This window comes from Eriocheir sinensis, chromosome 7, assembly GCF_024679095.1.
Source record: "Eriocheir sinensis breed Jianghai 21 chromosome 7, ASM2467909v1, whole genome shotgun sequence".
In the NCBI taxonomy this organism is placed as follows: Eukaryota; Metazoa; Arthropoda; class Malacostraca; order Decapoda; family Varunidae; genus Eriocheir; species Eriocheir sinensis.
The window spans coordinates 25,959,387-25,971,221 of record NC_066515.1 but is presented as its reverse complement, the minus strand read 5'-3'; the positions used below and the strand labels follow the sequence as shown (position 1 = coordinate 25,971,221).

At 39.0% G+C, this 11,835-nt stretch overlaps 1 protein-coding gene across 1 annotated transcript in view; it reads right to left on the bottom strand.

Moving 5' to 3' along the window:
• Positions 1-6,307: 6,307 nt before the first annotated feature.
• The window catches only part of LOC126995184 (uncharacterized), a 17,638-nt gene continuing 12,110 nt past the window's right edge, over positions 6,308-11,835 (bottom strand). Inside the window, exons 2-5 of the mRNA XM_050854488.1 lie at positions 9,212-9,347; positions 8,377-8,596; positions 7,372-7,523; positions 6,308-6,772 (exon numbers count right to left, since the gene is read on the bottom strand). Of these exons, the coding sequence (XP_050710445.1) occupies positions 6,587-6,772; positions 7,372-7,523; positions 8,377-8,596; positions 9,212-9,347 (694 nt within the window). The 3' untranslated portion in view covers positions 6,308-6,586. The remainder of the gene's footprint in view (positions 6,773-7,371; positions 7,524-8,376; positions 8,597-9,211; positions 9,348-11,835) is intronic.

The window sequence follows — 11,835 nt, the reverse complement described above, 5'->3', positions numbered from 1 at the left end:
CAAATGCTTTCGGGTTTAAAATATGGGTTAAACTAAATAATTTTCACACGACAATTTAACGAGATAATTTGTTCTTAGGCTTCAAAGTAAGAATACGACAATAGACAATAGAGTTAACAAATGCTTCGGTTTTAAAATAAGATCTGGAATGAATTATATAAAACGAAGCTTCAGACAAATAAGAATGACAGCACATAATTTAAACTTAGAATACAGGTTAAACTAAATCATTGCTCCTTGATTTTGAAGTAAGAATACGGACTTAGATGATATAGATTACAAATGCTTTCAGTTTTAAAATATGGTCTCGAGTGAAGAACCTAAAACAGAGCTTCAGACAGTTAAATAAGAATAGCAACACATACTTTAAACTTAGAATATAGGTTAAACTAAATCATCATTGCTCCTTGATTTTGAAGTAAGAATACGGACTTAGATGATATAGATTACAAATGCTTTCAGTTTTAAAATATGGTCTCGAGTGAAGAATTTAAAACAGAGCTTCAGACAGTTAAATAAGAATAGCAACACATACTTTACACTTAGAATATAGGTTAAACTTGATATAATTGAACTAGATAACTGGGCTTCTAAGTAAAAATATGAACATAGCCTACGCATTAGAACAAACAAATGATTTCACTTTTATATACGATCTGCGGTGAATGATCTAAAACGAAGCTTAATTCAGACATTTAAATAAGAAAAACAACACATACTTTAAAAACTAGACAACTTAACACGTGAACTCAATCATATATCTAAGCGTTCACCAATAATTAACTTTAGAATCCAGGACAGGCTGAACAATTGAACTAACACGTTACATCATCCGTGAGTGTAATTAACCTGGATTACCTGAGCCCCGGGAGCAATCAAGGTAATGGGGTTAGAGTGTTACCTGTGTTACCTGTGTCCTACCTGTGTTACCTGTGTCCTACCTGAGGCTCCCACTTCCTGCCTGGTCCGAGGTTGACTGAGGACTGAGAAGGGTTGTAAGTAAGTCTGCGTATGTGTGTGTGTGTGTGTGTGTGTGTGTGTGTGTGTGTGTGTGTGTGTGTGTGTGTGTGTGTGTGTGTGTGTGTGTGTGTGTGTGTGTGTGTGTGTGTTCTCTTATATAACAAATGAAGACTATATTACTGTACTGATTTCTTTGTTATTTTTATTCCTCTTTCTTTATCTAATTTCTTCTATTATTTATGATTCTCTTTATTTATCATTTTCTTATCTAGTAGCTACATTTTTTTCTTTTTTCTCTCATTTCTTTCTTTCTTTTTATTTCTCTAATTCATTCATTTATTTATTTATCTATCTATTTATCTATCTAACTATCTATCTATCTTACTGTCTAACTATCTATCTATCTAGCTATCGTTTTTTTTTATTCAGAGTGAGTCAACAATCAGGTCAGTTTGCAAAGGGTCTCCTGAAGTTCGGAAGTGCGTGCGTTTGTGTGTGTGTGTGTGTGTGTGTGTGTGTGTGTGTGTGTGTGTGTGTGTGTGTGTGTCAGTTGTTAAAGGTCAGGTCACGCGTGTATGTCAGCGGCGGGAAGGTCAGGTCACTCACTGTCTAACTCACGGCCCTGCAAGACGCTCGACAGTTTTAAGAGTTTGGGAAAAGAGCGACGGAGAAATCTTTTACATTTTACGTTTTTCTAAGAAGTTTCAGGTGACATTTTTTTCTTATGTAACAACTGAGGACTTTATTTTACTGTTACTGTTAATGTTACTTTACTTCATTATAAGTTATTTTGCCGTTTTTTCTATTCGTTTCCTTCACCGTTTTTTGGAGTTGAGGAATGTTAGATAAAAACGCAAAGAGGTCGAAAGTTGAAAATAAGGAAAATAAATAAAAAGAACATTGATGGTAGATAGTAGATATGTTTTTGACGAATGTTAGATAAAAACGCAAGAAGTCGAAAGTAGAAAATAAGGAAAAAAAAAGAAAAAGAATAATGATGGTAGGTAGTAGATATATTTTTGTCCCTTTATTAAACTTGACTACTTACAGAAAAAGAAAACGAGTAAAATATAAACAAAAACAAAAATACAAGAGGTCGAAAGTAGAAAATAACGAAGAAAAAAAAACGAATATTGATGGTAGGTAGTAGATATGTTTTTGTTATTTTGTTAAACTTTACTACTTACAGAAACAGAAAACAAGAAAAATAAAAATAAATAAATACGAGAATTAAAGAAAAAACGAAAAACACACAAAAAAGTATTGATAGTAAGTAATATATATGATTTTTCCTTTGATTAAACTTTACTACTTACAGAAATAGAAAACAAGGAAAATAAAAATAAATAAATACGAGAATTAAAGAAAAAACGAAAAACAATAAAAAAAGTATTGATAGTAAGTAATATATATATGATTTTTCCTTATTATTATTACAGACAAGGAAGGGAAATAGAAAAGAAAAACAGAAAATAATAAAGTAGTGTTGTTATTTGGTAGGCCATATATCAGGCTATTCCCTTTGTTCTATCTACACTGTTATTTACTATTGTTTATTACGTATAGTATTTGTAGGATAAATCACATGACAAGGAAAGGATAGAGGAATGGCTTGACTCAGCTGTTCGGGACAAGTCACTCGACATCGGATCATAAGCGACGTAAATAATGGAGTGTCTCTATAGGTAAATGGTCGTCGGTTCTGGTAGTTTTTATATGCTATTTGTTTGGTTTTTTATCGTTTTTTTTCTTCTTTTTTTTTAGTTAGGAGTTTCAAGTAGAGGTTATATAATTCATCGTTTTTTTTGTTTTATATGTTTTTTTAGTAAATCTTCCCGCAAGCAACCACACAACCCGTCCCCTATCCACCAATCCCATTACCAACCCTTCCCCTATCCACCAGTCCCATTACTAACCCTTCCCCTATCCACCAGTCCCATTACCAACCCTTCCCTTCTCCACCAGTCCCATTACCAACCTTTCCCTTCTCCACCAGTCCCATTGCCAACCCTTCCCCTATCCACCAATCCCATTACCAACCCTTCCCCTATCCACCAGTCCCATTACTAACCCTTCCCCTGTCCACCAGTCCCATTACCAACCTTTCCCTTCTCCACCAGTCCCATTACCAACCCTTCCCCTATCCACCAGTCCCATTACCAACCCTTCCTCTGTGTATATTAAACTGGAAAATCACCCATGAAAACATATTTAGATTCATTTATTTTTTTATATTTCTTTTTTCTTTTTACAGCACAAAGAGCAACTCAAGAGCAACAAAAAGAAGATGTAAAAAGAAAAGCCCGCTAACTGTTGCGCTCATATAGCGATTAGTATAGAGTGGCCAAAAGAGAGGTCAATATCGGATGGAGATATATAAGTAGGATATACGCAAACTATCAATATTTGAGAACAGACGTATAGGAGAACAAGGGAGTTATTATATGCATGTGAGAGAAAGGAAAACAATTGCCGGGGGCTGGATTAGAAAGCGCAAAACATGGCATAAAAATATTCTGTGCATGTGAAAGAAAATAACTGTTGGTAGAGTTCGATTAGAAAGTGCAAAACAAGGAATAGAAACGTTTTTTGTCCTGCGCTGTTGAAAAAGCTAAGGAATAAAGAAACGTTTTTTTTATCCTACGCTGTTGAAAAAGCTAAGGAATAGAGAAACGTTTTTTATCCTACGCTGTTGAAAAAGCTAAGGAATAAAGAAACGTTTTTTTATCCTACGCTGTTGAAAAAGCTAAGGAATAAAGAAACGTTTTTATCCTACGCTGTTGAAAAAGCTAAGGAATAGAGAAACGTTTTTATCCTACGCTGTTGAAAAAGCTAAGGAATAAAGAAACGTTTTTATCCTACGCTGTTGAAAAAGCTAAGGAATAAAGAAACGTTTTTATCCTACGCTGTTGAAAAAGCTAAGGAATAGAGAAACGTTTTTTATCCTACGCTGTTCAAAAAGCTAGTTCGATCCCCTTCGCTCAAACACACATCATACAGAGCAAGCAGTGTCATCGTGTGTGCCAGGGCCATCAGCAAAACAAGATACTAAGTTCTCCATTCTCGGTGAGTCAACATTCCTCTTGGTCACGATTTGCACAGTCGTAGAAGAGATGATTGTAATATACGAGTGGCCATGATCCTAGCTATGTAGAACGTTGTGCATGTGATTCAACGTGTCCTGATATTAGGGGAATCTTACCTGATGGAATGGCTCAGAATTTTAAATATTTTAGGACTTCCACGCACAAACATACACTTGCCAAGCCTTTCGTAAAGATCGTTTGTGGGGGAGTGGGAAAAAGACAAGGAAGCAGGGGATATAGATAAAAGGAGGCAGGGTGAATGAGAAAGGGCTATAAGGAGGCAGGGCGAGTATGTCCTGTGAGTAAGGGATGGAAAGCAGAGTGAGTTGCAGTTATACATCAAAGGAGAAGGAATCGAGGAACCTGACTTAAAGATTGTGAGTAGACTTAAAAGCCGAGTTCCATTTGACAAGGCTTCTACATCGGTAATGTGAAAATACTCCGAAGTGGCCTTTGGAATGTTTATTGTGTGAGTCGAAACTGTGTGAGAATACGGGACTTCCACACCCACGTTTGATAAGGCATCCGTAAGGGTTGTGAGTGTTTCCATGGGTAGTTTTATAAGCCTGGTGATAGTTTGACAAGGCTTTGCACCGTTAGTTATGAGTTCCTCCATGGGTGGTTTTATAAGCCTGGTGATAGTTTGACAAGGCTTTGCACCGTCAGTTATGAGTGCCTCCATGGGTAGTTTTATAAGCCTGGTGATAGTTTGACAAGGCTTCTGTGCCGGGAATGTGAAAATACTCATGAGAACCCGAGTAATCCAATGCGGCCTTTTGTGATATTGGTTGTGAGAGCCGAATTAAAGCGTCTGATGATCCTTACCAATGCATCAACCTTCATAGTGATTTCATGTTTCCAAGGTGTCGAGAGTGTTGTACAAAGATGAAAGATATTGTACTTGCACTCTTCTGTTAACTCATTAGTACTTTTCACTGTGGTAGATATATTCAAAGAGGGTAAAACATGCAGTACTTACACTCTTCTATTAACTCATTCGTACTTTTCGCTGTGGTAGATATATTCAAAGAGGGTAAAATATGCAGTACTTACACTCTTCTGTTAACTCATTAGTACTTTTTACTGTGGTAGATATATTCAAAGAGGGTAAAATATGCAGTACTTACACTCTTCTGTTAACTCATTCGTACTTTTCACTGTGGTAGATATTGAAAAAGGGTAAAATATGCAGTACTTAGCCTACACTCTTCTGTTAACTCATTAGTACTTTTCACTGTGGTAGATATATTCAAAGAGGGTAAAATATGCAGATTATTGAATTCATTAATGCATTCATGTGATCAAAATAAGGATGGAACATACATAAACTCTTAAAATGGCTAAAAACACACCAAAAAAGGTCCGTTATCCAAATTTCCGAAACAGCAAAGTGTAAACCAAAGGAAGTAGAGTTAAATCCCAACCCGGAGAATGTTAATCTAGGTTTCAAAGTAGCAAAACAAAGATAAAGGAACATACAGAAACTCTTATCAGTATACAATGCATTTAAAGGAAAAAACCTTAAAAAAAACTAAATAAGTATAGTTAGATAATTTTACCTTGGAAGAAGAACACAAGAATGGAGCAAGAATACTAAGAACAAATACAAGAAGAACAAGAAAATGAAAAAGAAGAAATATAAAAAAGAAGAAAAAAATCCAAAAAGAAGAGATATTAAAAAGAAGATGAGGAAGAATAAAGACAATCGAATAAATAGCCTACTCTAGACTATACATATATATATAAATATATATATATATATATATATATATATATATATATATATATATATATATATAGATATATATATATATATATATATATATATATATATATATATATATATATATATATATATATATATATATAAGCCATTCGAAATCAACCTTGACTGCATAAACGTCCAACACGGTGGCTTTGTTATCGCCCGAACCAGACAATTCAATCCTCTACCCTCGATAATGATTAGGTTTTCCATACACAGATAGGACACAAGAGCTTTCCACCGTCGCCAGACTATCGTACTCAGAGCACAGTATTTACCGGTTTCTGACGCCTAACTATTGCCAAGAAACATCAGGAATTAACTATTTTAACGATAATTATAAGCGAATCTCCTTATTGGGGTCCACGAGACAGTTTTTGGGTCGGAAGTCGGTAAATATAAGAGGCTGAGTAAGACAAGCTGGCAACGTTGGAGCTTTCCCGTACGGTTCCCTCAAATTTCTAAACTTGGACATGGACACAAAACACTACACAAAGAATTTTCGAAGTCTTTAGTATTGGTTCGAAGGCTTTGTTATCGCCCGAACCAGACAATTTAATCCTCTACACTCCATAATGATTAGGTTTTCCATACAATACCAGATAGGACACAAGAGCTTTCCCGTACGGTTCCCTCAAATTTCTAAACTTGGACATGGACACAAAACACTACACAAGGAAAGTCTTTAGTATTGGTTTGGAGGATTACTAACCCATCATGGCGAACTGTGAAAGTGGCCGAGTCGAGAGAAAAGTCACAGTGCTGAGAGGTGGACCTAAAACCCGGGGTCACCAAAACTCATTCCGTCGCCATACCATTCCTCGCCCCTGCTAGAGCCACCTAGCGGGCCTGCGTTAGAACTCCCGGCGCCTGCCAGGTTCTCGGGCTTGTAGCGGTCACAAATGCTCTGCTTCACGCGTTTGTAGTACTCAACCACAAGCCCCGGGAAGTTACCACGAGCCTGTAACACAAACAATGGGGTTAAATGGAGTTTCATAGGATGAGATGTTAATAGAATAGCAGTTTTATGGCAAAGAATGCTAAGGAGAGGTTCTATGAGTGATCTTTTAGGCCCGTATTAGACGTTTTCAGCTCTCACAACTATTTCCAAAACTTACAAAGGAGATTAGCGGGGTTTTCATGAGTGTTTTTCACGTTCATGTTGCAGAAGCCTTGTCATGTTATCAGTAGGCTCATAAAACTACCCTTGGAAATATTAACACAACCTCTACGAAAGCCTTATTGAATTTGGGTGTATAAGTCCCAAAATGTCTGAGGGCCTCACCACTCACTAGACTCATAAAACTACCCATGGAAATACTAACACAACCTCTACGAAAGCCTTATTGAATGTGGGTGTGTAAGGCCCAAAATGTCTGAGGGCCTCACAACTCACTAGACTCATAAAACTACCCATGGAAATACTAACACAACCTCTACGAAAGCCTTATCAAATGTTAGCGTGTGAGTCCCGAAACCTCAGAAGCATTAGGAAAAAGACAGAGACGCAGAGGCAGAAACATTGAAGATAAACCTAGTGGAAGCCTCTCTTTCGCTCACCATCTGCCGCTGCTCAATAGGCATCATGGGCGTGCGGGACAAGACAATGCCGTTCTGCCGGTGCGCGAAGAGGAACGACTGGCACATCACAAGCCCGGCGTAGTTGTCGTAGTCCGTGTCATGTACGACGAACGCGTACGACCCGGCCAGATCTGAGGAGGATGGCGAAAACGATTACAGAATAGCGTTAGACCGAAATACTTCCCTTCACTAACACTACGTAGACTGATCGTTAAGAGGCAACTAAGAACTATACAAAGCAGCGACTCGGCCAAATCTGAGGAGGATGACGAAAACGATTACAGAATAGCGTTAGATCGAAATACTTCCCTTCACTAACACTACGTAGACTGATCGTTAAGAGGCAATTAAGAACTAAAGAAAGCAGCGACCCGGCCAAATCTGATGAGGATGACGAAAACGATTAGAGAATAGCGTTAGATCGAAATACTTCCCTTCACTAACACTACGTAGACTGATCGTTAAGAGGCAAGAACTAAACAAAGCAGCGATCCCATACAACGCCTTCAGAAACTAAATCTCTGTATATACTTACTACCAGAACCAAACATTACAGAATATCATTAGACCCAAATACCTTTCTTTACCGATACTCCGAAGAATCCCTTTGTAATCGCACCAGAACAAGACATAACAACAGCAGTCCAAAATAACTCCTCCAGAAACCTCTCACGCCCTCTGTCTTCCCTAACAGAACTAAACAAAAGAGCAGCGGTTCCCAATAATCATACCCAAATACCTTCCTTTACCGATACGTTGACTCCCTTTGTAATCGCACCAGAACAAGACATAACAGCAGCGGCCCAAAATAACTCCTTCAGAAACCCCTCACGCCTTCTATACTCCCTAACAGAACTAAACAAAAGAGCAGCGATTCCCAATAACCATCTTTAGGAACACCACAATCACTCTACACACAGAAACAAAAGAGCAGCGGTTCCAAACACCCCCCCTTAAGGAACACCTCACGTTCTTTATACTCACTCAGCGGCCAGTTCACCCTCAAGTTCCCAGAGCCGTCGGAGCCTTGTTTGAGGGTGGCGGTGGTGAGGGAGGTGCCGGTGATCCCTGTGAGGCTCAGCACGCCGGAGCCCTTGGTCTCTTGGATGTACCACGTGCCGTTGGTATCCCCGTGAGTGATGTTCCAGGTCACGCATTGCTCACGCCCGTCAAAGCTCTCCATCATATACCACAGCCCTTGGAACTGACGAAGGGGAGAACGGAGAGGAGTTAAGAAGGAAGCCAAAGACGCGAGGAATGAAAGATGGAAGGGAGATGAGGTTACTAAGGGATAGAAGTGTTATAGATTGTTGTGAAGGGATGAAACGGAAGAAGATGAAGAAGAAAACGAAAGAGAGATTACAAGGAGAGGAAAAGGAAGAAGAGTGAGAAGGAAGAGAATGGAGGAAGGAAAGACATAAGAGACGAAGGGAAGATAAAGAAGTTAATGAGAAAGAAGTTGTATAATTACTCTTGTTATGAAAGGGAGGAAGAAAAACGCAGAAAACGGGTGAAAAAGAGTGATGGAAAGTTATTGGAGGGAAGAAAAGAACGAGAAGGGAAGAAAGCGAGGAAGGAAAGTAAGAGAAAGAACGTTAGTGAAGAAAAAAGTGTTAGAATTTGTTTGATGGGAAAATTATCACACACACACACACTCACTCACTCACACTCACTCACACACTCACTCACACACTCACTCACACACTCACTCACACACTCACTCACTCACACTCACTCACACACTCACTCACACACTCACTCACACTCACTCACACACACACACTCACTCACTCACTCACACACACACTCACTCACTCACTTTCTCCATGTCCAGCACTTCCATGGGGGTCACTGCAGGACACGAGCCACTCTTTAGCTTGAACCCGTGAGCCGCTTGCATCAACACCACCACCACCACCATCATCACCATCTTCGTCGCCTCTGCCATCCTGAAGCTAAAGTGAGAGTAGTTTTGTCATCATCATTAATAGTAGCTGTAGTATCATCATCATCATCATTATCTTTGCCATAGTGTTGCTCGTCATAAGGATATTGAGATTAGAACTTTATTATTTCATTATAAATATCATGAGAATTCTTAACTTCACGTCTCATCGTAGAATTGAAGGTGTTATTATTATGATCATTATTATTATTATTACTATCATTATCATTACCAGCATTACCACTACGATCCTTACACTCTCAACTACAAACAATAAAAATAACAAAAAATAACAAACCCGCGACTAAAGAGGGAAAAAAAAAGGTCAACCCATCCCCCAAAAAATCCAACATGACTTACCTCTCACGAAGACAGACAGAAACTAACCCAGCAAGCCCCAGTCTGCCATATATATAACACACAACACAACCATTGCCACTTATCCTTCTTCCTCTCCTCTATAGTCCAAACTCATGCATCAGCTCACCTGAATCCGTCCGTCTAGTGCGTCTCTACCTCGGATAATGAGGTAATTGGGGTCCCACAATGGAGGGCGGACAGGTAAGGCAGGACAGGTAAAGATCGGTATAGGCTCAGATTTCGACGTTAGGACATATGTCTTTATTTATTTTTTTACGTTTTTGGTTTTTGTGTTTTTTGAATAGGAAGAGAGGAAGGGAGGGAGAGAAAGAAATCGCAATACAACACAATACAAACCCAAGTCATCAGGAAGGGAGGAAGGGAGAGAGGGAGGGAAAGAAAACGCAATAAACACACAATCTTCTGACCTTCATGTCTCCTGCACATGTATCAGTGTGTCCGAGTCTCTTCGTCAGCGGAAGCGTATCGCACACAAGGCCTTGCACCACTTCACTTGTGGGGCAGGATGGCACCCATTACGCGGCTCACTTTTTCTACGATTCCTCAGAGGGATCCCATGCTCAGAATCCCACGCCTCAATAGAAATGTGTACAGTATATATATATATATATATATATATATATATATCTATATATATATCTATATATATATATATATATATATATATATCATGATTTCATTATTCAGGGAGTGGCCTCTGGAAAATTACCGCGGGAGTCCCGCCATTTTGATTGAAAGAGCGGGAAGAGTCACAGATCAGGCGGGAAAACTAGAAGGCGGGAAACAGAAGCTTTTCAAATCATTTCGTTATTACTGCCAACGCTGAGCTATGTGTGGGATGCATGACCCACTATGACCAAGTGCATGTGTTAGGTTATTAATAAATAACAATCCATAGCCGTTAGGGCGTTTTAGCGTAGGTGTTGCACAGAAAACGAGATGTCAGTATGGCGAGAGCTGGCATCTTGACCGCGGAGTCCGGCCTGAGCATTGTGGGACCGCCGCCATCTTTCCGGTCATCTCCTGCCCAGACTTCGTCGCGACTAGACGTCGCTCCCGCCTTCCGCGCCACGCTGTCCATCGTGGGTTTTTCCTGCCTTTGTGTATCCACAATTCCAGAGTGATTATGTACTCAGGCGAGGGAAGCCGTTGGGAGATAAGGAGGGCACGGCGTGTTGCAGAGGAACGGAGAGGATTGAAGAAGGACTCCAAGGCTCCAGACACGAGGCAGATCAGGGTGTGGCTTCCCTCTTCTCCACCTATAGCTAAGTAACCATTTGCTAGGATGTTTTAGGATAGCTACTAGGTTGCTGTGTGCTTGGTGTTAATTAATTATTCTTAATTTCCAGCGAGTTTCTTTGTTGTTTTCAATAAACTTAAGAGCAGGTTTTATCTGGCTTTTGCTTACCCTATGAGAGATGTGACTGGTCAGATATATAAATAATAATAATGACTAGAGGGGCTGTGAGTCTGATAACTCAATTTTCAGTTATTTTATTTTATATTTTTATTTGCTGAGAATTTGCGGGATTTTCGGAAGTCCAGAACTTTCAAGAACCCCACAAAATATATATATATATATATATATATATATATATATATATATATATATATATATATATATATATATATATATATATATATATATATAGATAGAGATATATATATATATATATATATATATATATATATATATATATATAGATAGATAGATAGATAGATATAGATATAGATATAGATAGATAGATAGATAGATAGATAGATAGAGAGATAGATATAGATATAGATATAGATATAGATAGATAGCGTGTGGGCTTCGCATTCACCGCGTTCTGGACGACGCGGGTTCAAATCCGATCGCTACCACCTGGGATTTTTCAGTCATCGCCGAGTGCCACAAGACTACCCACATGCTGTCCTGAAGACCGCCCATCAACCCGGAATTTTGAAGAAACCGTCCAAGCGAATCAAGAACGAGTTCCGGGAGGCAGCATAGGCCAAGAATAAATGGCGCCACTATAAAAATTGCCTGCGCCATGACGGGCTTAGGCCGACCACCAGGCCCCTGAAGAAAGCCTACCGGCGTTATAGGCTAACACCTAAAAAAAAAAAAAAAA